This window comes from Aythya fuligula, chromosome 5 (genome assembly GCF_009819795.1).
Source record: "Aythya fuligula isolate bAytFul2 chromosome 5, bAytFul2.pri, whole genome shotgun sequence".
Taxonomy (NCBI): Eukaryota; Metazoa; Chordata; class Aves; order Anseriformes; family Anatidae; genus Aythya; species Aythya fuligula.
The window spans coordinates 14463362-14489353 of NC_045563.1; the positions used below are offsets into that span (position 1 = coordinate 14463362).

The 25992-nt window shown below is 37.0% G+C and overlaps 1 protein-coding gene across 4 annotated transcripts in view; it reads right to left on the reverse strand.

The window, feature by feature from the left end:
- Nucleotides 1-25992, reverse strand: part of VRK1 (VRK serine/threonine kinase 1) — a 50915-nt gene that overhangs the window by 13910 nt on the left and 11013 nt on the right. For 2 of the 4 annotated variants that reach the window (XM_032188985.1, XM_032188983.1), the window contains exons 2-11: nt 13043-13204; nt 11459-11514; nt 6823-6892; nt 6332-6419; nt 4832-4940; nt 4597-4689; nt 3484-3616; nt 2112-2232; nt 1757-1815; nt 422-600 (exon numbers count right to left, since the gene is read on the reverse strand). In XM_032188985.1, the coding sequence (XP_032044876.1) occupies nt 422-600; nt 1757-1815; nt 2112-2232; nt 3484-3616; nt 4597-4689; nt 4832-4940; nt 6332-6419; nt 6823-6892; nt 11459-11514; nt 13043-13199 (1065 nt within the window). In that variant the 5' untranslated portion in view covers nt 13200-13204. Of the gene's footprint in view, nt 1-421; nt 601-1756; nt 1816-2111; nt 2233-3483; nt 3617-4596; nt 4690-4831; nt 4941-6331; nt 6420-6822; nt 6893-11458; nt 11515-13042; nt 13205-18001; nt 18060-25992 lie in introns of those variants that run through there. The other 2 variants (XM_032188984.1, XM_032188986.1) reach the window with 2 other exon arrangements.

Consider the following 25992-nt stretch of genomic DNA (forward strand, 5'->3'; position numbering starts at 1 on the left):
CCCTTCCAACCCAAATCATTCTATCATCCTATGAAAAGGAAAACTGGATTTACTTTACCTTACACGTATTTTGACCCATCTGGAGAGTTCTACCAACTTAAGGAAAAAAAGTCCATTAACGAAATGTTCATCTGTTCAAATGTCATTACAACTACACATACACATTCTATTATCCAAGATATTATCTATTATAAAAGTACACCTATAAACATACATCTTTATTAGCCTTTCATAACAATTAGTGTTAAATTAGGGAAATAATGCGTATGAGTATGACTTAAATAAACACCTTGCTATTTGCTTATTTCCTACTTCATACATTTATGACACCTACTTCCAATACCACTCCTTCATTTATCTCAAAAAAAAAAAAAAAAAAAAAAAAGAGCATTGAAAGCTGACAAATATTTAGAGTAAAAACCTTTTGCCTGGGATTTGTTTGCAAGTCTCCATTTTCGGACAAGCCAAAGTCAAGTACTCCATCATCTTTTTGCCCAATGGACTTAAGACCTTGCAGAAGTATTTCTCGGAAATGCTGATAAACAGGTTTCTCTTCATAGCTCAACAGCTTCACCTTTTCCATGTATTTGCCAAGTTCATCTAAAGAAATGGTATCTCCAATTAATTTCTAGACGAAAACATTTTAATCACTCACTTTTACCACAAAAGAGTCAGAAATTATGTGTGCATTACTTATGCTATTTTTTTGAAAATGTTATTTATAAACTCATAATTATGACTTTATCACATTTTAAAAAATTATACCAAGCTTCATTACCCAGTGATGACAGCATCACTTTTTTTTTTATACGTTTACTGCAATGAAGAAAACAGTCATAAACAATGTAATAGGCCAATCTTCACCAATGAATGCTTATTTTTACGATATTTATTATGTCTGCATTTTAAAATGTTGAATAGGAAACTCAATGTCATCTAGGAATTTCATCAGTTTAAGACTGAAACATGTATAAAAATACATGAAACAAATTTTACTACTGAAAACCAGACAAGTCACACTTGACAGAGGCAACCCTCTACTGACCACCAGAAGTAGCTGGAAATAATTAAACATTTAAGTCTGAAATCCCAAGAAAAGAGATTTCTAGTAGAGTCAGCTTTTAAAATAACATCTACTCAACACGTCACCAATGATGAACAGAAACACTCTAGATTTCAAGTTTGCATTACTTTATATTTTACGTTTCTAAAGCTCAGTTGTAAAAATTAGCTTATACTTGCACACTTGCAAATATGTAATACTGTCAGAAGCAGCACAGTCACTGCAGTTCATATAACTTCAGCCAAAAAGAAGGGTAAACTGCTACTACTCAGCAAGGTTATCAGTGCCATTCTGTCACTGCTGAGAAAAGTAAAGGTTACAAACTTCAGTAGAGGACTTAAAAGCAGCAACAGATTGGAGTACAAATGCCTGACACACACCTCCTAGGAAGAAAATGCTGTTGACAATCTGATGACTCCTCACCTTTTGCAGCAACTTTATTCACTTGTTCTTAATCGAATACAGAGTAGAATAGCCTTCCCCTGTACACGCTCAAAACATCCAATGTAAGGAGGCATTTCAGAGCTTCTACTTGTCAAAGCTTTCTACAATTCAGTGATGGCAACCAAACCGATTGATGATTGATGATTTTATTTTTTTTATTTTTTAAGAAACAAATACATTAAAACCAATAACGAATGACTACAAAGTGGTATTAATCAAAGCATTATAATATAAAATGGCTCCTCTTACCTGGTTTATTTTTCCCAGAAAAGCATTTGTCCATCAAATCCGAAATATTATCTCTACATCTGAAAAACAAAACTATTGTTTCTTTCAAGTTTCAAATCTTGCCCTATTCTGACACAATTTCTAAGTACCTGATTTAGGTTACTGTCAGAGACAGGAAATACTACTAGACAAACTTTATTAAAGTAGAGTTTAATTACACCCCAAGAACACATGATACACAATGAAGAGAAATTGAGGTGTATAAAAAACAATACCCTGCTGACCAAAAGGAAACGTACTGAAAGTACAAAGCATTTCCGCACCAAGACATTTTCATTTGTTTTTTATTTCAAAAGGAAAACAAGTAGTTTCTCACCTGATTTTTGAGTCTCTGACAAAATTTGGATCTTTCAAATTATCCTCCCATGGTAGATGACCACTAAGCCAATGAATCATACAGTAACCCAAGATCTCCAGATCACCACGTCTCGATGGTGCTAAATATATACACAGAGGTTAAAAAATATATATCCGTAACAGTAGCTAAAAAACACAGTTAAACTACAGTTAAAATCTGTATGTGTGTTAAAACAATAGAAAGCCAATGCTAGCAATGGAATGCTACTGTATCTGTTCTTTATTTATTTAAAGCATGAAAGCAAAGAAGGAAAAAATAGTGTTCCTACAACTGGAAGGATAACTTCATTTTTCAAGTCCTTTAGCAATCTCTTTCTTCTATTCAAGGAAATGACATGCTGCAGTTCTCCCAATTTGGGAAGCTTTTTAAGTACTCAGATTGTGGGAAAAAAATGATCAAGTTACTGAAGTGATAGACTTTCTGTTCAAAACAGTTTTTACTTCACCTTTTCTATAAAAAGGTAATAGTGCTGAAACACAGCTCCTGAAATAATTACTTCACAATGCTGAAATATTTTATGTGGCCTGAAAACCTAACAGAGGATAGAAATACATCATATTCCTAAACCTTGCCAAAAAGAAAAACAAACAACACATACATTGATCACAGATTACACTTTAAAAGGATAAACGAGCAATTCAAGTCACCTTTGTTTATATTCGGTTTTAAGTACATATGCAACAGTTCCTCCTGGAGTAAATAACTTTCAAAAACTGACATTTTTGCAAGACACACTTTTATGCTAATAAAACAAAATTTAAGAATAAAGAAAATAAAACTGGTGTTCACTATAGGTCCACAATTTATATTCACAGATCTGCTTTTTAATGTTCAATATTTTCTTACTTCTTGCCTTTTGATGTTTAGTGACCATAAGCATAATTATTAATATATCATAACAAAAGTTTTGTTCAATCATCACATAAAAATTAATCTATAAACAATAATATTGTGTATCTTTGCTAAATGTGAAGGAACAATGTTCACACTGATAGAAGAAACTATTACTCCTGAAAATAGGACCTGTTCGTCTATCAAGATCTCATAAGTACTGTTCCATTTCTACCTAGTTAATAAGATGTAATACACTAAACATCTTAATAGTCTTTGTAAATTAAGGAAACCTATTTAAGAAAGTTGCATTAAAAACAGAGTATTGAATTTAGTAAATTTAGAAGAAGAAAAATGCCAGCAGAGTCCACAGAGAAAAAAAAACAGATTCGGAAACCTGGTTGTTTACGAACTTAATGCAACAAACAACATCTTTAGGATTTATTTTAAAAAGGAGGCACAAATGTCTATTGCTGAGAACAAAGTTTTACATCCTTACCCACACCCTTGTGTGCATCAATACTGGTATATTCAATAGTTCCATCATGACACCTTTTAGGATCTTCTTTATATACTTTGTGAACTCCTTCAGGACAGTACCGGTAAGCAAGTCCATAATCCACCAAGTATACCTAGTAATTGCCACACAGAATTCCAAGGTTAAAGAACTATAAATACAAAAATACGCAAATAATAAATGTAACTCCCAATCATTCTCAGTTCTTAAAAAGACTCAAAAACTGATATATTTTTTTTTTTAATTTAAACGATCCTTGCTTCACTGAGATTAGTACATATGATTTGAAAACTATGTATTAGGTTTTGTTGTTTTCCAGTCTGATCTTAAAGTCATTTCTTGCCGATGCAGAGGACAAATATAGCAAAACTGTCAGTTATTACCAGCAAGCTGCAAAGCAAGAAAAAAAAAATCCTACCATATCTTAATGTGCAGAGTTAAGAATACACTTATTGTCCTGCCTTCTTTAAAGTCAGCTGTCCCATTTGAACACACTGACTACTATATACTATTACCCCTCATTAACACCACAGTTACTTTAAGAAAACTGACATTATTTTACTTATTTCATGAGCCAAAACATTTTGGCAAGAATACATACACAATTCTGAAACTCTAATATACATTTTTTGAATAGCAAAGAGAGTTAAAAACGCAGACAAATGAAAGACTTCCGTAAATCAAGTGGAACAATAAACACTTTAAAGACCATTTTTTCCAAGTAACAGAACACTTATCTGATGGATTTCTTGAACAAAGGAATGAAGTAACAATGCAGACAGGCAAACATAATTTAGTGGTGTGCTATATAATTTTAAGCTTCCACCTGCAAATACCTATTTGAGAGTCAATTTTTTTTAATCTTGAGAGCTTCTCTAGAATATTATTTAGGGCAAATAGTCAATTTGATAACTGTCCAGCAAATTGCATAAAAAAATTGTAGAATATTAACTAGATATAAATGTCAAGCAGAAATAATGTTACTATATACATTCTTAAAAATGAGCTTCTGCTAGATTTCACAGGTTCAAAGCACTTCCATGTGTTGTCAAACAAAAGGTTTAAAACATGAGGAATAAAATGCATCAGAAATACCTGATTAGGGTTCTTGTAACCCAGAAGAAGGTTTGAGGCCTTGATGTCTCCATGCACGTATTCATGCTCATGGATGTATTCCAGAATATCAAGCTAACAAAACAGAACAGTTACATAAATGCAGTACCCAGTTCCACCCAGCAGAGGACCTATATTCAGCACAGAATTGGGATTTAACTGAAAGAGTTATATGAGGAAGACAAATTGTAAAGGTATATATATATTTTAAACTTACTATTCTCAGGCCTAGTTGAAGTACAGTTTTATGGGGAAATTGCTTTGCATTCTCTTCAAACACCTTCTGAAGATCTCTGCCAAATCGATCCATTATCATAAACCGATAGCTAAATCCAAGGAAAAAAACTAGCAAAGTTACTGAATTGTACTTAGCAAAGTATTTTAATCTATGTGTTAACTGTACAAATTACTGAAAGAAAACATTTCTCTGAAACTATACACTGCAGGTACACAGAAAACAACTATATAGAAAACTCTTTTTATAAGGTTTTATATTGACAGTTAACTTTTCTACATGAGCTAATTGAAAATTTGTCCATTACCGGAACTGTTCCTTATGCCTGCCTGCTTACGCAATACCATACCCCCACAAAAAAAAAAAAAAAAGTACTGCCATTCATTCTAGGTAAAACCAAGCATCAATTGCTTATAGAAATACTTTGTCGTTTATAAAGCTAAGAAATGTAACTTAATATTGTTACCTTAAAGAGTTAGTTTCTCAAAATCTATTACAACTTTTCGTTTAGCCTACTATTAAAAACAAAAATCTCACTTGCCAAAAGCGTTCTGACATTCATCACTATGGCCAAACCTGTTCTATTACTGTAAAAGTTCATAGCACCTATATGAAAGAGTTTCAGATATTAAACTGTGAATACAAGTTTACTTAGAAAAATATATTTTGTTACATTTATTTTTGCCTTTCAGAATCAATAGTGTTTTTATGTAAGATTAAATCTAAGGACCTACTGAAACAATATTTCTGGCAGATTAGGCCATACATACCAACTGACCCATGAAGCTGTCCAGACAAAAACCCAGCCCTACTTATAATCTGCCAGAGAAATAGTAAAACTTTGCAGCGTAACCATGAAAGGAAGGTCCGCTAGGAAACCAGGACTGTTTAATAAACAGGCATACCATTCAACACCAAGTAACAAAAACCCTTTGTGACACAGAAGAATCATAAAACTATTACTAAACTCAAGACACATTTTGACAAGGGACTAGGAATTAGTCTAGCTCACGTATAAAGTCTGTGAGTAAGTCTCCCTATGGAAAATCAAATAGATTTAGAGATAGTAGTAAGTCCCTCATATATGTGACTAAAAATACTCTTAAGTACACACAGTGCCAGAAGAATGAAAAAGGAAACATTTTAAAGGTAGTCATATTAGTTGAGGACATATAAATTAAAAGTTAACTTTATTAGAAGAGAGCTTCTACCACACACACAATATTGCTGTTCCCAGCAATATTCCAGACAAATGAAAAGTACATCCTTAATGAGACACAAATGAGTAACAAATAGGATACAGATAAAATGTGTCTATTCATCTATTCTTTATACATCGTCAGTTATGAACATGAACTTTTGCAACAAAACTAACAATACGAAGATAAGTGAAAATACATCTTTAGAAATTAAATTAGGTTAAAAGGGACAGTGACTGGAATTAAATAAATCCCAGTATATGCTAACAAGAGATATATTCACCTGTTTCCACTTCTTTCATGCAAGCCAGAACCCCAGTATCTCGGTACACCTAAATATTTCTGTTTATGGGACTTAGTCCATTTCCGAACTGAGAATACAAATAAAGATAAGTTCATGAATTTGCATTGGTGAAGATTTACATAGAAAAGTGATCTACCCATCACTTACATGTGAGCTGCTTTGTTTATGGAAACTAGTATGCCAATTATACGGGAAAATTAATGATGCATCATTTATAGGGACAGAGATACAACTAAAGTTTCAATTTAGACAATGTCATCAACACAAAGATAATGAACACATTACCAAAATGCCTAGTTTTACTGTATGTCTGAATTACTCTAAGAGTATATGTCTGTATGGTCTTAATTCTTTAAAAATAATTTTGAAAATTATCTAAAAAGATTCTCTTTAAGATCGACATTATACCTGTAGGTTCTATTTTCCTAAATGCTTGTAGTTCATTAAAAACATTTTAATAGACTGCTTACTTTCATCTGGCTTAGCAGCTCGCATGTAGAACTTTAACTCAGTAAAAAGAGGTCCATTCTGGCTGGGTTCCTTTAAGACAATTTAAAATTAGTTAAAAACTGCTGTGTTAGTGCCTAATAATTACTAAAAGCTCCAAAAAAAATAAAAAAAAAAAACCCTCACCCTGTAAAAGCATATTCTTCCTCAAATACTCTACAGTTGCTGATAAATTAAATACTATGTTCTTTTTATAATATAAGATTGGCCCTAAAAACTTATTTTTATTATAAATTGCTTATCATTAAGAGTATCAAATAACCTATTCCCATAACAAGGGAGAATAAAGAATAGCAAATTAACTGAAATGTATAGAAATATTACCAATAACTGGCAGCAATAGTTTAGCAAAGAACATTAAACAACATTATTATCTCAGATTTTCCAAATTAAAGTTGGATTGCCATAGTTGTAATAGCCATTAATGAACCTAAAATAACACCTGAAATGACAGGATGGAAAAAATCTCACCAAAAGTTAAATTCTTACTGAACATAAGGTATTTTGTTCCTTTCACAGGTTAGTTGATCAAGGTAAAATTTACAGAGGATTTCACAATTTCTCTCTAACTAAAGAACTACAGTAATTTTGATTTAAGTGTCTACCTTGTGTTTAAGCTAACGTAACATATTTTGGTTCCCTTTTCTTTGGACAAAGCTCTGGTTAGCTACACATTACAAGCAAACAGCAGAGAAATTGGTTTGAAAACACCAAAGCTTTGAAATACTGCAAGAATTGCAGGTGGGTGAGTACCTTCACTATACATTTCCAGAAGTTTGCACAGAAAAGGTGACTTTAACTCTTACAATTTTAAATGACTGATTTTGAGATAAGTTTCAGCAGCTTATTTTCTACTTCACTCAGAGGGTGGAGAGGCACTGGCACAGGCTGCCCAGAGAAGCTGTGGATGCCCCATCCCTGGAGGTGCTCAAGGCCAGGCTGGATGGGGCTTTGAGCAACCTGGTCTTGTGGGAGGTGTCCCTGCCCATGGTCAGGGACAGTCTTTAAGGTCCCTTCCAACCCAAACCATTCTGTGATTCTATGATTTTAGTCTGGTTACTCAAATACATCCAAACTCATTCATTCTCAATGAAAATTCCCCTTTCTGGGATATCCTACACTTTAAAGCAACAACAAAATAAGGTATGTATTTACTGTCAAGCAAAACCAGAGAAATACAATCACACAGTATTAGCAAAATTTCCAAGATATATAATATTGATCTTAAATGGTTTTAATTGTAACTTTTAAATGCGGATGCAGCGATCCAGAAACTTGTTAAATGTCACACAGCACCACAGTGAATAGAGGTTTACTGCTGTCTGACACTGACAAAGCAATGCAAAGAGATCAAACACACTGACGAACATGGCCTTTAATGTGCATCTGATTTATTGGTTTACAGGTAGAGTAGGAAAACCAGTCAGAATGAGACCAGACACCAGCTTGGGCACCAGTCCTAGGCCTGGAGACTATTAACAAGCCCATCTCCATCTCCCATTCTCCAGCACCGTTGCACCGATCAACAGTGGAGCCAAGACAACCATTTTCTGGCCCCTCTTTGTGCAACCAAGCTCTAGACCTGAGCAATGAACCTGAAAAAAAAACATTAGACCGCCTGAGTTATGCACAGAAACTTTGGAACATGCATAACTACCTTCATATACTTCATATCTCCACTACGGACCATAAATTAGTGATATATAGCTTATATCCATGGAGAAGGGTTAAACATTTGAAGTCTTTTACTGCAGTCATCTTGGACAAATGTTATCTGACCTATTTGCTTGTTCCTGTGTAGCATACTCCATTAACACTCCAACTTAATTAGAACAAAGTTTACATATGATTTTGATTCAATTTATAAACATTTGTAGAATGTTATTGTTACTAAAATGCAGTGAAAAGCTCCAAGTGTTAAAAATTCTTAAAATATTTATCTTTAAGTTAACAAAAAATTATGCCCCAAAACTGAAAAAAATCTTCCTCTAGTTAGAGCAAATACTGAAGATCTGCTATATTTTCATTCTTCTGGGGATGAAGAAATGATTTAAGCAGAAAACAGAAATTCATGTTAACTATGTTGCTGTTTTCCCATAATATCATTAACTCTACGTAGAGATAAATGAATGCATGTGCTGAGTTAAAAAGGTTCACATAACGATGTCCACTCTATGCTGTACTTGTCATCTCGTAACACTAAATCCAGAAGGAATCCGAACACAAAGTTCTCCAACTTCATGCTCAGAGTCATGCCAAACACACACTTTGCAAAACTGAAATTGAAGCCTAATTAGAAAAGATAGAAGAGAAGAGATTACAGAACATATGTCAAAACCCAACAAGTTTCTTCAGGTAATATTTTAAGAATTGCAATCTTTTTCAGTCAGCAATTTAATGAAGTGTTATTAAACTCTGCATCCACTCCTGAACAATGACACCTGAAAGGTCCACATGTTTAAAAAGCATTTCTTTTTTCATAAAAGCTCTGATTCATTTCGTACCGCTCAGACATCAATACTACGAGGATATGTCAAAGACTAAGCCAATTTCCATCCCGCTTTAATAGCTTAATTTGAAGAACATTACTATAGAAGCACATATTTTGTTAAACGCTAATAATTGTTCAAAGCTGTTAACCACTTTGCTTTGGATCAACTAGGAATCACCCAGGCATCTAAAAATAGGCCCTTATCTGTAGTTGTGCTTTACTAGACTGTGGAGGCATAATATGTTATGGGTCATTTGTGAGGGCAGGCAGAGACTGGGCTACTCTTTACTGCCATAAACACAAAATTATAAAAGACAAATTAAAAGTGAGTGGTCATTGGGGGGGATTAGAACTGGGGGTATTTATGAATTGCTGCAACAAAGTGAATCCAGCATAAAATCAGCCCAAAAGTTATGACAACTCTCCTTATAATCAGAGCCCAAAGTAGAAGGAAAAAAAGCAGGTGCACAGCCTTGCTACCTTGGGGAAAGCAGGGGACAGCAATTATGCACAGTGCAAAATAATGCAGATCTGACTATTTTTTCATCAGGTCAAACTGCATTCCTCCATGAAAACTACAAGGCTCTATACTTCCCGGTCAGTTCCAACTGTCCAAACTCAGAAGAAGGCTGGCATTAGGAGACAAAGCACTGCAGTTAACTGGGGTGCCTGCTCCTTGCCTTTGGAACAGGGCACGGCTGCTGCAGGACGGACACTCCCTGCCCTGGACAGCACAGCTGGGCATGCAGGAGCAGGATGCCACCATGGAACAGCTGCAGGGCCACTTCTGGGCCACGTGGAATTCCTGCCCAATGCCTACAGCAGCACTGTGCGGATGTTGAAAGTATGGCAGCTTGATATTTGCTTCATAAGCACTGCTTTTTTTTTTTTTTAAGCAACTGGCATTTCAAAAAGAGAGTCATCACCAACAGCATCTTGGGGTGCTTTATCAGTATCAAAAACAGCACTGTAGAATCTCCCTTTGGTCAGCACATGTAAAACCATCAAGAATAAAGGCACATGCTAACTAAAACGTATTTTATTCTAAATTAACCTGATCTTTTAGTTTTGGGGAAAAATGTTCGGAGTATTAACATATTTGCATAAGTGGCTATATATTACAGTAAAGCATTTATTTATTAAACCACATAGTGATATTGAAAAAGATGAAACTTCTGACATGTGCCAAAGACCTAGCTTTTCACATTGAGAAGTACTTGTAGAATTTCCTGATATCTGCTTCTGTCACAGACCACAAACCATACCACCAAGATAATGACGGGTCTGGATCTACTATGTCTATTCCTGTATTCCCATTTTCTTTTACCATGATTTTACCAGGGAACTATATGTAATAGCGGGATCTATGCAAAATAATCTAGCAAAATTTAAGAAAATATACTTTAATGTTCTTTCCTAAATTAAATATCTAAAACCAAACAAAGATAAGTATTTTTTTTAGCTTAATATTAGAACAGAAGAAAACTTCAACTAATAAAAAAAAAACTTGCTTATTTACTTCAGTGAGCAAAAAAGTTGAGCTACCAACAGTGCTTTTTCTTCTACCTAATCCTGAGGTTAAAAAATTATGCATCAATGCCATTTTAATTCACTAGAAATTAGAATATGCATGTGTTTTATGATAAAAGATTTAAAGGACTTTATATCTGCGGGGACCTTGGGAATCAAAGTTCTGCTGTTTCTACTCCCAAGCCATCTGTCAGCTTACCAACATCCAGTGGTGAGCAGCAGTTCACACAGACTCACTCTTGAATCACAGAAATTGTCCAAAGCTACCTATATTTTTCATTTTTTTTTTTTTTGTAATTGGGCTACTTACAATGAACATGAAATGAAACAGAAACTGATCCATTTCAGGAACCTTTTTCAACTGTTCTTATGTTCCACTATCCACCCTCAAACACAAGAATCCCAGATCTCAGAGTTCTGCTGCATCACCATGCTTTTCAGTGTTAGACTTAAACAAAGCACACTTCAACAAAACACTGCAACTACATTATTTTCAGTCAGAAGAGGTTTTAGATTACACATACTATTCTAGAACAAACATTTTCAATTTGTGAAGTAAGATTCAAATGCTGTCTTACCACTTTTACAACATAAGGTGCATCACTGCCAATCGACTTTGAAGAATTATCATCAGCTGTTAAAAAGGAAGAGTTTATTAGTAGTATGAGAGGAAACTGTCACATAACATACACTTATTTGCTATGCAGGATGGACAACCAAATGACAGTGCAATTAATGAAGCAAAAGCATGTATTAGTATCTTAGTGTCTTGTAAAAGAACTTCTATATATGACAAAACTACTCTGTATGGACATGGTCCACATTCTCCCTTCTATTTCAGGAGAACAGGCAGTCTACTAACCAAGGCTCTTCTTTCTCTATTATTCAAAAGCTTTTTCCTCAGTCAAAAGCATTTCCTTCATCTTCTAGGACTGTGATGAACACAGTTGTGGGTATGAACATGAGAACATTCTATTTTTTTTGCTATGTCACATATCCAAAAATGATTTTTTCTTGGTACCAAGCTGTTGATAGTTGTCACAAAAGGGGTCACGAGTATAAAAGACATCAAGTTAGGCAAAGACCAAGCACAGGAGTCAGGTGCGCAGCTTTGTGCAAATCATGAGTAAACAAACAGAGGGCAGGTTTGGGCTTGAACAATGCAAGTATTGCTAACACAAGAACTACACAACTTCAGAGAGCTGGAACTCCAGTCTCTGTGAATTTATTAGCTCAATGTGCAAGGCTGAGTAAGTAGAGAGTTGGCAAGAAGCCACCCATTGGTCCTTTTTGTTTCTTAATCCACTTACACTGCATTCTGTTCATTTAGAAACCAAGATAGATTTATTTATTTTTTTAAATCAGTGTCATTTCAGTGCAACCTCATCACAAAGAGGAAGAATGTAAGTACACAGCAAAAGAAAACCTTGTTAACACAATCACCTTAAATTTCATCCCTTCAAAATTGTATGGAAAATGACTAAGAACAGAACAAGTTTTTTGATTCCCTGAGGTATCCTTGAGACCTCTGTTCATCTGTACAAAAAACAGATACTGAATAGGGAACAGTATCCACCAAAAGAAGTTCTCTCTGAATTCAATAAAACAGCATTACAAGACAAGGTTTGTGGCGATGCCTTAAACCATAAGGTCAAAGACTGCAATCTGTTCCAAACGTGGGTTAAGTGATGAAATAACCAACTTCTGTCAGAAGCTCACATTGCAATGAAGAACTCAAAATCAGCACAGTCAAAAATAGCCAACACATCAGCTGATCTGTTGTCTCCATAGGATGCACTTAGACAGTTCCAGTTCAGAATTTGTGAAAGGACGCTCACGTAAAAATCCAGTTCAGCCAGACCAAAAGTATAATTTAAACAAAAATTAGACCATCCTTTTACTGCTAAAAAGGAATAATAATCTTGGATAAGAAGAATGAATGAGCCACCACTCTGACTACTACTGGAACGTGTCACACAACCCAGTACTTGCAATGACCATTTGTCCCCTCTTGCTAATTTTTTCCAAGAACATGAACCAAGCTCTGATTCTAGTCCAAAAAAAAAAAGATTAAAGATACTGTGTCAATTTGTCATTGTTTTGAACAAGGATAAACACCTCACTCTCCATTTTAAAGTATTACCAAAGATAACCAGACTTACCAAGGTACAGGCGTCCAAAGCCTCCTTGCCCTATAGGGACACCCAATTTCCATTCTTTTTTTGATGTATCTGTTAGAACCTCCCCTGGGGCAAACACTTCAGCAAGCTTCCTTTTTGCAGGGGCTCTTTTTCCTGACGTCTTCTTAATATACGGCATTTTCACTGGAGCAGGTAGGGAGGGAGAAAAGGAAAGAAAAAAAAAAAAACCAGAAAAAAATGGGTTACAAGCTGACGAGAAAATATTATTGTCTTTCTACTTCACATGCCAGTGTTTTACCCTTGTTTTTCCTTCTGAGAGATTTCCACGTAAGGATAGATTGTTAATTTGGTACTACAAAGATAGTTTAAAAGAAATAGAGCAAGTAATTTTATTGGCATGAATTCTAAACAAAAAATAACTAATTTCTCCAGGCATCAGAAAAATCAAACAGCAAAAGTCTTCACATGAGAAATCTATGAGGAGACTTTGTAGAACACATGCTGGAAAAATCTCAGAATCTATTGTTCTAAATCAATCACAACTCTGAACTTAGAAAAAGTAAACTAATGAAACACAGCTCATCAGTTTTCCTAGGGTTTAATTTGCTTAGTGAAGAAATGCCAGATAGTCCAAGTCTTCAGTAATAATACAGAAAGTTATTAATGGTTACACACACACAAAAAAAAAAAAAAAAAAAAAAAAAACACATCACTGGTAAAAATTTCTCAGAGATTCCTCTTAGCTGTAAAAAAAATACCAGAAAAATACAGAACTAATTGTTAATTATTTTTCTGTATAACTGCAAGCAACAGAAGTGAGCATCTGCTTATTGTTCACAGGACAGCACTTCGTAGATCACCAAAAAAACAGTGCATAACTATGTATCTAGAGATCAGAGATGTAAAAGCACCGCTGCATTTCTGCAACAGCCTTCACTGGGAGCAAATATACGTTTGGGGTTTTTTGCAGAGCCATGTTTTGCTTCAGTAAAAGAACTTACTGAAGTGGCCATAAGGCAAGGTGTGCACTACCTCTACTTGCATTAAAGACCTTCATGAGGTGCTTTTACAAAGACATGATCTTTCCCACCACCTTATAAAGATGAAAGGTATACAAACACACACATTTATTTTATAAAAGATAAAGTTCTGACTGTTAGGATTACTATTTTATTTTGCTTACGTAAGCTGGAAGGAGTATTAACACAATTCAGAAAGCTTCTGGACAGCAAAATCTTTTCCTCATTAGTCCAGCTGTTCAGTACAATAACCCTTAGTGCAGTTACTTAACATCAGTTTTATTTTTTCAATTCTTACGGTCCTCTGAAGGACCTACACAGCACACACCTCCTCAGTATCACAAAACAGGATGTTTTAATTCTGCATCACTTTCCCATATTTCCAATTACTTCTGTAAAGTAACCTTCCCCCTGTAGTCCAGATGTAACTCTGACATTCTACACTCACAATTTAAGGCTAACTTAAACTCCTTTTTTTTTTTTTTTTTTTTTTTTTTTTTTAAATCTTCAAAGTGATACCCACTGTACTGTCTTAGAGGAAGATTCTTCCCCTAGACTTTCTGCAGAAGAAAAATGACACTTCCAAGCACCAGATGCAATCTCAGCTAGGACCATACCAATGGGAGTGTGATGGTGTCAAAGCATCAGGAACAGACACAGTTAGGAAGGAATGGCAACATGTTGATACTGCTTAGAAGAGCAGGCCAACAAGATCAGAGCAGGCTTTTAAGCAGCTTCTCAGGACACCCAGCTCAGGAAAAGGAAAGACAATAACACAGGGGGCAGACTGAAGCCTTTAGAAAGTGATAATGGGAAAACAAAATAGTTTGGAACTCAAAGACTGACTGACTTAAGGAAAAACAGAGTGCAAAAATCAGCAGTGTTGCCTAACAGACTCAGATGTGGGACATGATTGCAATCACTGTCATTTTCTAATGAGTACAAAACCAAACGAAGTGAGCAAACAGATCTCAAGCTAAGAACAATTTGAGAGACATGAAGAGGACTGGAGAGACTGCAACTTGACCTCTTGAGTTACTGCTCATCATCCCTGCGAGACTTGGAAGTGTCTGAACCACTGTTCAGTAAAGGCACAACTTGCAACCTCTTTTTCAATAAAGCTAGCAAGCCAGTGAAACAAAACGATTGATTCATTTGACATCTTTGACATTCACAGCAAGTCTGTTGATAGTAGGTTTGCTTGAAATGGAATTAAGTTTACTTAAAATAGGTCCTCAATAGTATAAAAGGAGCTGGTGCTTCCCTTTTTTGGCGTTATTATTCAATGTGGTCAGTAATTATATGCCTGAAGGTAGTTAGTTAAAAAAAATTAACAATGTCTTCCCTTCATCCATAAAAGCAAAATTTCAAAATGGACATAAGTTTGAACGTCCCCAGCTGGGAACCCTGCCCTTCCAACTACACTAGATACACATACATGGTTTCCTGGCTGCCTATATTCATATCCATCTGTTAGGATGGCAGCGTGCCTACTTACAAGTTGGTCAAACTATCAGTAGGCCATAGGTGCCAAACACTGATCGCTTTCAATGGGCAGCATGCACAACGCTAAGCACAGAGCCTATTGCTAAAAAGCTGTTATCCCTGGAAATATTTTAGCAATGGCCACACATGCTTTCACTTGTATGAGCCATCCATTCAAAGACTGATTGAAAGCAGAAATACCTGGAGGCTGCAAGAACTTTTGTCATGAAAGTACAAAATTGAAAAATAACAACAAAAATAATGAAAAAATGAGATAATGACATTTTAGTGCAAATTGTATCATTCCGTGTGTTCCTCACAAAGCAGCAAACACAAGAGGTTTGTCAGGAAATGTACGAACCAGCAAACGCAATGCAGAACTGCCTACTGTACTTTCAACAGCTGGAATACAGTCATCTACTTTTCCCTAAAATCACCTTTAAAACTTCATTAAGAGAAATCACCTTTACCTTTCCTGCATCTCAATTACCTTTCCCCATCAGTAAATGGAAATACTTTCTATCTCGCAGGTATTGTGAAGCTCAATTCATTAGTGCCTGCAGCCATGCTGAAGTCCTTGGAAAGAGAGTGCCACCCGTGTCAAGTACTATACTATCATTCAAGTAGCAAATAGATCTGACCCTACTTAGCTAAGGTATCTGACAAGAACAATTTTCAAGGTGCACGATTGTAAACAGCAGCATTTTATGTGGTTACAATATGTGCAAAACAAAGATCTTGCTTCTAACAAGTATGAATAACAGAAGCCTATTTGTCTAAACTCTCTCTGAAAGCCTCTTAGTACCACAAAGGCTATTTCTCCTTCTTCTCCCTAATAAAACATCTTGGAAGAAACTGAATAAACCGTACTTGAGATATGCAGACAATTTTGCATCAATAGTTCCATTAGTAGTGTTATCTTTACAAACATGTCTGCAATGGTTGCTACTCTAACTACACTTGAACTCTTAGAATAAATATGAATAGCCACTTCTCAATCGGTGGTGGCATCCGTTCTCAATAAAACTTTGTAATTAATATAAATCAAATTTATTTTGAAGGACGCATTTCAGCCGCGTGGCAAGTCTGACTGGTTTCTTCCTGATCCTCTCCTTTTATTCTCAGGAAATTGTCGTTTTCATGGTTGTTTATCTCAGTAGGACCTATTCTCATTCTCAGCGCTGAGAAGGCACGTTGGTGACCTGTGCTCCTTTTCACGAACACGTAGGCCTGGCAAGACCTGAAGTCTGTACATCATTAATACTGCTCATTGGTCACAGCAACACACCTTTTCTGCCTGAAAAAAAGGAAATAAAGACCACCAGAAACAAAAGAAATGTTTTCGCTTAGTGAGCAAGAGGGGAAGAACGCAACACCTGAAGACTTCTGAGTGCTGCAGGACTGCTTCACAGGAAGGAGCACAAAAAAATGCACCTGAAGCAGCAGTGACATGCAGTGCCAAGGGGTACATGGACCCGTCACAATTTGTGTGTCCAGTATATGCAAAGAAGTCTTTTCTCACTATCACCATCTTATATTTTTGAGTACTGCTGTAATCTCGGTTCCCAGAGATTGACAGCTAACAAATGATGCTACGTATGGAAGATGAGGCCTTACAGCTCTTTCCATAAGATTTTTTTTTTTTTTTTTAAGAGAAAATGAGTAAGTGTGCATTGTTAGACCACAGTTTACTAAAAGTTCTTCATCACGATTGCATTATACTAGGCAAACTGAACTTTATGTGCTGTTTTGTGGGGCTTTTGGTTTTGTTTTTTAAAAACACACCAACACAACCTTCTTTTTTTTCCCTAACTTCAGAAGTTTGCTCAGAGAAAGGAGGCAGTCATTTACAAGGGGAATTGCTGTGTTGCTAACTAATTCCCAAGTGTCTCCAACAGATACATTTTATTCTTCTGTGCAGTGGAGAAGTACAGATTCTCCTCAAAATCTGATGCCTTCAGTTAGTTCTTGCAATAAAGAACACAGAACCCTTTATACGGTGCCACTGTCACTCCAAATCACCTCCAAACCAACAGCAAGTACCCATGCACGTGAAAGTGACCTAACTTTGAGGCTGCCTGGCGGCTTGGCATACCGTATAAAATTACCAGCTCTGAGATTCATCAGGAACCCCGCCTACTAGGGGGGTTACCCCTGGGAATTTACCCAACAGTTCACTCCTCCAGAGAAGGCGGCAGCGGCCTTCTGACAACAGCAGTACCTCAGGATTACTCGGGAGCAGCCCCGGACAGGGGACCGCGAGGCCTGCAGGCCGCGCCGGGCCCTCCGCGCCGCGCCTCAGCCCCTGCCCGCCGCTGCTGGGCGCCGAGCCCCTGCGGGAAGGGCCGCGGCCAGGCCCCGCCGCCCGAGGCGGCTCCCGCGAGGCCGAAACGGCGTCCCCAGGAAAAAAAATAATAATAAAATAAAATGAAAAAAGGGCCCCGAGGCCCGCCCGGGCCGAGGCGGCCGCCAGTACCTCCTCCGCGCCCCGGCCCGGCCGCCACCGCCGCCGCCGCCCCGTCTGAAATTCCCGCACTGCCCGCCGGCGGCCCGCCCCGCCGCGGCGCCCACCTCCCACCATCGGCCGCGCCCATTGGCCGCCGCGCTCCCGCCTCGCCCTGCCCCGCCTGGGGCACTAGGGCATGATGGGAAATGTAGTTCGGGAAGCCACCGAGTTTGGGGAGTTTTGTTTGAAAGTGGACGGTTTTAAAACGAAGCGCGTCAGGGAGGGGGTGGGCAGGCCGATGGAGGTGTCCTGGGCCCAGAGCCATGGTGGGACACAGGCCGTAGGGTGTGGGGGACCAGGTGGTGCAGCAGTAGTTGGTGCAGAGGCCATGAGGGGCCCATGCCAGCCATCCCCGCACTCTGCCCTCACCCAAACGCCTCACAAACCCCCAGAAGCACACCTGCTCCCTTTGTCACTGCCCCTGTCTACTTCTCTCAGCTCCTAGTCAAACCGTGAAGCATTAAACCCGAAAAGTCTTGCTAAAAACCTGAGGTTAGAGGTCACAAAATGTCTGTGAAGAAGCAAGGGGTTCCACCACAGAGCACAGTTACACTTCCAGTCATATCCAACTGTTACCCTGCAGCATGACTATACTGATGCCAGGCAAAAGTGCAAACAACTTAAAACAACTTTATTCCTTTTTCTTTCCCTCTCATTCACATTTCATATTATTTTCTTTAGTGTGACAATGTGTACAAATTAAATGAAAGGTGTGTTTTCTTTCCTTTAATGTGCTGCTATTAATCTTTAAAAGGAAAGCCACCATTCCCTAAGAATAGCAGTATGATGCCACAGAGTTGTCTTTGTTCACCCATTAATGTACATTCCAAGAGGACTTCAAGATGATCTGCTCGGTAACCTCACAGCTCTGGTGTATTTTAGGAAAGCAGTAAAAAACTATTGTACAGAATGCTATTAAAAGGTAGCTACAAATAATTTTTTGACACATTTAAGATCTTTCCAGTTGTCTTTACAAGTTGGACTAATTTTTGTATTTGCTTAGATAGGACCTTACATTTTTGTTTATGAATTCCTTCAGAACCCAGAGAGAATCAACTATAATTCTGAATATTCAATCGATTTTATGACAAAACTGATTTGTTCAGTAAAGATATTACATTTCAGTCTAAAAAATTCCACATGAGATAGGGCTGACACTTCAGCTCTTCTTACCAAAGGAAGGTACAATATCATTTTAAAATAGAATCAAGTCCTTAAATAACTTAATAAAGAATCACTTCAGCAAATATCTATTTTGCCCTTAAAACAAATGGAGAAACAAACACAGAGATGCTGACTACAGTTTGTTTAGCCTGTTGTAACAAAGGAAATTTGTATTCAATGCCTGAGTAAGAAATGGATTTCCGGACTCCTAATTCGGTATTACAAATTGCAAGGTCATTATTAATTGTATTGTTCAAAATATATTAAATTCAAAATTAAGATGCAGAGGGAGGAAAAGTCTTTTAAAATCTTGCAGTTCTTTGAAAATATCTTCTGTATTCATTCCTCACATTAAGTAGCTAAATAGGTAAATAGAGGAATGGAAGATAGGGAAGAGGTCCAAACTCTACAGAGTACCTGTTAATTTCATGAAAAAGAGATGGAGTATTAGAGGCCTTAATGAAAACAGTGTGGAAGAAATGCTACAGAGTCAGATCACTTGGAAATTTCACTTTTTCCTGAAGTTTTCTGAAGCTAACAGGCGTGATTTGAAGCTGTTAAAGGGAATCATTTTAAATAATTTGAAACTTCTAAGGCGAGAGCTTGTTTGAAGTGCATTAAATTAATCCAAATTAAAGGACTTTCATGAGTTTCTGAAGGGTTTGTATGTTTTCTTTGGTCAAGGTCCAAAACTCGTATGCACGGGCAATTTTTTTCTACTTAAAAATAAACTCCCAGACTGTCTCGGAAGTGTCTTCACCCATCTTAGTTAAAAATTATATTTATAGGTATACACACATTTTATCTGGGGAATGCTGGATATCCTACGCTGTAGATACATTCATGTGCGGACAAACAACAGTACAGGCAGTCTAACTATAGCAATACAAAGAACTTCTGTTTATCATCAAACATTTCATATATCCCATTACATGTGAAAGAATTATTATCTATCCTGTTGCAGTGCAATGCTTTTTCCTATAATGGAATTTTACTCTGCAAATTTATTTTGGTATTAAAAGGTTCCACTTTATAATGTCTATGGTTCAATCAGTGATCTAAAAGGCACTTAAATGCTTTGAACAAGATACATAAAACGCTTTTACTGCAAAAGCTTTGCTGTATCTACCAATTTTACCATTGATCTCCTTCCATGTAAGGCAGTTCTGGAAGCTGCCCATGCTGTATAAAATCACATGGTGGCTTTTGATCTCCAGCTGGTGATTAAAGCACATTATGGAGGTTTGAAATTTTCTTGTGGTCATTAGCATACCTCCAAACACTTCTCTGCTAAATAGTAGTGGTGTTCTCACTGCATGCTATCTAAATAAGAAATCAGAAATCTATAAACTTATTATTTATAATCCTTTGTAGCTCAGAGGATAGAGATCTCTTGAATGAGGTGAGCTTACCCGTAGCAATAGACTTACTGACCAAATAGTGATTTCTTATGGTGACTAGTCACTAGCAAAAGGCAAGGAAGAATGAGGTTATATACTTTTAAACCCTCTTTTGATGCAAACAGGCAGAGCTCCATGCTTTGCAAAACCTTGTATAATTACTCCCTATCTGCAGTTCTATATTTCCCGCTGCTTAAAGACGTCACCATTGCTCCCAAGATCACGAGGCTATTGCAGGTTTTCCACAGCAGATTTTTGAACAACTGCAGCATTAATTCTGTTGCTTGAAAATAGGGGGAAAAAAAAAAAAAAAAAAAAAAAAAAAAAAAAAAAAAAGCATCTTTTCCTCACTTTTTGAAAATGTATTTGTGTGGTGGGAAAAATAAAGAATCACTTACCATATATTTGTTACTTTCTCTAGCAATCTCCTTGGGGTTTCCTTTCACAGAAAATAAATGAGGATGTCAGCTTTATATATTTATATTTCACTTTATTATATTACATTGCATTTTATTTATGTATTTCTACCATCTGTATCGTGCAAGCAAGCAAAATTTACTGCATGTTACCCAGATACAGAGAAAAATGTTTCATTTGTTCAAAGAGTTTACGGTCAGTAAATATCAAATAAATTCCAAAGCTTTCTGTTAGTTGTTCTGACCTGTCCCCTCACTCCCAAAAAAATTGAATGAATACAGGTAACGTTGTTTCTGACAAGTAAACAGCTTTTAAAAGGGAATAAAAGCTGGAGGGCAGCAAGAGCATTGGTCTGGAATGGATATTGTAGTTGTAAGGGAGATGTGTAAACGGACAGTAAAACTGGTGGAAGAGACGGGCAGGCAGATAGCAAGGTTAGAAATACTGGCAGAGCAGTGAGGACACAAGGCTGCAGTTCTCTTATGTTCCTCCCCTGGTGCTCTGGCACAGCACCTGGAGTTACTGGAATCTAGGAAATAACAGATTCCCATCTCTGCTTTTAGCCAGCAGCTTAATTAACACTTGGAGGAAGAGCAGAACTACAGAGAGAGAGCACTAAAGATTTAACATATAGGCAACATTTTTCTTGTACATCCAAGCAACACCCTAAATACCTGAGATATTTTGTAAGATTGGACACAGCAGTTTTTATCCAAGGAGCTTATTGTTCAGAGAGAAAAAAGAGACAGAAAGAAAGAACGAAAGAAAGAACGAAAGAACAAAAGAACGAAAGAACAAAAGAAAGAAAAAGCAGTGCATATCACATGCTCTTTCATACAAAACATTAATTCGTATTCATATAAACAAGTATTTGGTGGATTAATTGTCTCATACGAACTTCCTTGGAGAAAGTAGAAGGGGCAGAAGTCATTGAATGTTTCATCAGAAGATATCACACCACAAAAATTAAAAATAAAATATTGTATCTTATAATATATACTTTTCTGTCTTCTGGCAAGCTGTATTACCCAAAACTAGGTGTCTGGCAAAAAATAAAAACACTTATTGCTGCTCTTCTGTACCCAGGCATAGCATGGAATCCTTCCTGTCAGGCTGCTCTGTAGTGTAGTTTTGGTGTTCATGACCACACTAATCTACATAAAATTTACATGACATGTAACAAAATATATGATTTGCATAAGAACTGGCTTCCTCGGTCCCAAATGGCACTGAGTAATTCTAAAAAAATCCTACCACTAGGTGTCTCATTGGTTTTAATATACTCCAACCTAGGAGCAAGAAATGCTCAACAAAATTTAACAAAAATACAGTTAATTACCACTGACATTCCCTCCTTCGTTACACCAGCACACCCTGAATTTAATCACAAGCATTATTGTAATCAAGCTGTCAATCAGATTTTGAAATATTTCATTTTTTGACATAATTACAGCAGAATCCCTACAGCCCGTCTAGAACATGGATATGGCAAGATTGATATTGTGTTACAAAATGTGATCTGACAAAAAAAAATTGATGCTTCTGTGCAAAAATTAAAGAAACACCGAGCTGCTAATGCATTTACCCTGCAAATATGTCTCATCAGGTAGAACGTCAAGAGTTAATACAAGTGCCTGCCCATTCACTGAATAACGTACACATTCTTGTCATGCTTTAAACGCTGAAATGTTGTCCATGTCATTTTTATTTTTGTTTAAAAATCTATAGCTTTATTTTACTTCCTTGGCACCAACTGTATGGGGGCTTTTTTGCTTTTAGGCTTAAGGTAAGCAAAAGATTTAGAGAAGCAACCAGCAGAGAAATGAGATGCCAATGGCTTGTGTTGAAACTCCTCTTAGTCAGTCCTGTCTATGGAAATCCACAAAACTGAGGTATTTTATTAAAGTTTGCAAACAGTTTGCATTCCTGATGAGACATGAGACATCCATAGCACATAGTGACATCCTTTCCAAAAATTCCATGTTCCTGCTTTTGGGTGTATGGTGGGGAGCATATTTTTTATGCTAGCACTTCAGAACATACGAGATGCCTCTAGAGGTGCTTTCTTCAGGTGGGCACCCATCTGTCAGCAGTCACAAGGGTTCCCCAGAACACAGGCTTTGGGCTGGCTCCAGTCAGATACAGTCTCTCACTGCTGGGACACGAGTTTGTCTTTTAACCAAGAAGGTAATTTTTACCATCTGATGACCACTTCATGGCCTCTGTGAATGAGTTTGCAGACCCCAGCCTGATTTTATGTAGACAGCTGTCCCCCTTCACAAAAACAACTGTCACAATTGGCAATGGTTGTGACATGTGCTGCCAGCAGCAGGGGCTCAGGATGAATGGACTGGAGGCAGGAAAGTGTTCTCACTGCGAGGTGAGGATGGGGGATATTTGCAGTACCACCAAAGGTGCTGTACTTCAATGTGCAGTATTGATAATTCAGACATCTTTCACATGACCAGTGCTCTTTGCTTTAAAAGCCACTTGCTTGTATATTTCTAGACAGGTGTACCACTGGAATAATTTTGCTAAATGTGTTTAGATAACTTAAGACAACCTCTGAGCCAATAGCAAATCAATAATTAATTTCTTCCTTTCCAATGCTGGGTGAGTATTTGTCACTGGAGAGATATGTGAGGTTTTTAAGAAGCTGCAGAAGCACACATGTAACTTCACACATAATCCCAGCATTTTTCCACCTCAACCTCAAGAGATGCACCATAAATGTGCTCCTTCTCTCTATGCTCACTCTGTCCTCAGAGTCCCAGTTGCTTATTTTCCATAAATTGGTACTGGCCCTGTTATTCAGAGAAGTACTGTTTCACTTGGGTATTATCACAGCTCCTAAGATCTCTATTCATAAGATCTGCTTTTTTTTCTAGCTGAGTTTTCATATTTTCATCCAGATATCTGTTGGAAGGATTGAATTAACTAATGTACTAGTAGCAACTAAGAAAACATGTTTAATGAGCTTTGTCCTCTGCCACAATGAACTTACCAGGGCAGTAAGACAGGGGCATATAGGCAGTAAGACAGGGGCATATAGGCATAGGTTCCCTGTCTTATGCCTTGAGAATAGATTAAATTTCCCCCTGTTCTTTTCATCCCATCACCTCCTTCTTTCCTTGACTCACTTGAACCCACCTGAAAAACAGCTAATTTTTGCTAGTAAAGACCTGTCTTTGAAGATATTTCAATGGCATTAAGTCTACCTCAATGATATAAATAAATAAGCGAGTTCAGCAGTTTTTACAACACCATATACTGACAATATTCCAAACTGTCCAGTAAACATTTTTCATTCTCCATGGAATATCAACACATTGACTGCAATATTTCTATCTGTGTTCTTTTACTTGCTAATAATCAAATTGCAGCCATCAACCTTTTCATTTAGAACTACTTGCTCCAAAAAGTAAGTACAGCCATTTGAAACAATTTTGTAGCTATCTCAGACAGAATGCAAGTTTTACATTGTTGAATTGTAAGACTGCCACCTCGTAAACATATTATAATGTATATTGGTCTATTTTGGTGAACAGCTGAATAATAATGTACTTTAAAAACAGTTTGAAATGCATCTTCTAAGATATAAAGCAGGGAGGCTGACTAATATGAGAATATGGCTTTTCACAGCAAACCTAATGAAAGCTTGTGAAAACTACAGTCAGTATCTCATCACCACACTGGCTACATTGGCTGCAATACAGTCAATACTATATTGACTGCTAGAAAGGCTATAAGTATAAAGCGTTCCATCTCTCTTGATGAAAGTAACTGAGCTGGGCCAAAATTGATGGGTAAAAGAGTAAATCTTCCAGTTTCATGAATTTTGCATAACTCATTCTTGAATATTTCTTGGAATTGTGTCCCATGTCCTTCACCAATGTAAACTTTGCTTTTGCTTCACTTCTGAAAAGTCTTTGGAGAATGATCATTAAAGTAATAGCATATTTTTAATACATAATTTATCTGCAGAGCCCCAAAACAGAGCTTACTTTGCCCATGTTTCTAGTTCAGAAAACTCAAGAGGGAACAACTACTTTTTAAAAGATCAGATTACCTCATCAGGTGTTTTAAGCTTTTTTATTAAGTTATTTCATTAAATCTGAAAATATTTCCTAAGCGTTTGCTGTAGACTTGGATTTCTATTGTTTGAGCATGAAACAGCCTTCGGAGCAGAGGGCCAGGTCTGCCTGGTTCGGGCATGAAGTCGCCAGCCCCATTTGCTCGATGTTGCGTGCAGAGAGAGCTGAATTAGCCCAAGTGCAGACTCCACATCTCTCCCCCTCTCATGCAGACTGCTATTCAAACATTCATTCTGGGATGAAAAGCTTCTTCCTTGTAGTCATCAGCCACGGAGTGCCCATTCACCATAGATGCTACGATTGCTTCTAAGTCTTAATCCAGACCCCACTGTTCCTTTGGTATGGTACTCAGCACAAGGAACCTGCACACACACTCCCATGCTCCCCCCAGAAAACAGAAACACCTACTCCAGAAATCAAAAACCTAATCTGAAAGTATATCCTATATAATCAGCTAGAGCTATGCCTTCCTCCACCTCAGTACCGCTATCTTTGTGCTGTAATGCGGATTAAACACTAGCTCAAAGTGTAGTTATTGAGGGACCACTTTAAGTGTCATATAAAAGAGAGGCTACATTTGGTAATGCTCAGCATGAGATGCAAGAAAGATGTTCCTTACAAAAAGAATCAGAAGAGGAATTTAGATTCATGGAAGTTTGCCCTTTCTGTAGGCACTTGGTCAAATAAGATATATAACCTTTTCCTGCAGATGTTTGTCACATCTTTAGATTGCCAGAGCCTCTACCGGATAGATCAAATCAATTACATCGCACATTCCCCCAGTGGAAAGACAAGTGTAGGATAAAGGATGCAAGTTATTACAAGGCATCTGAAAAGTTATTTGCAAAACACCACTTTTAGGCAAGGTTGTTCTATTTTAACTTAA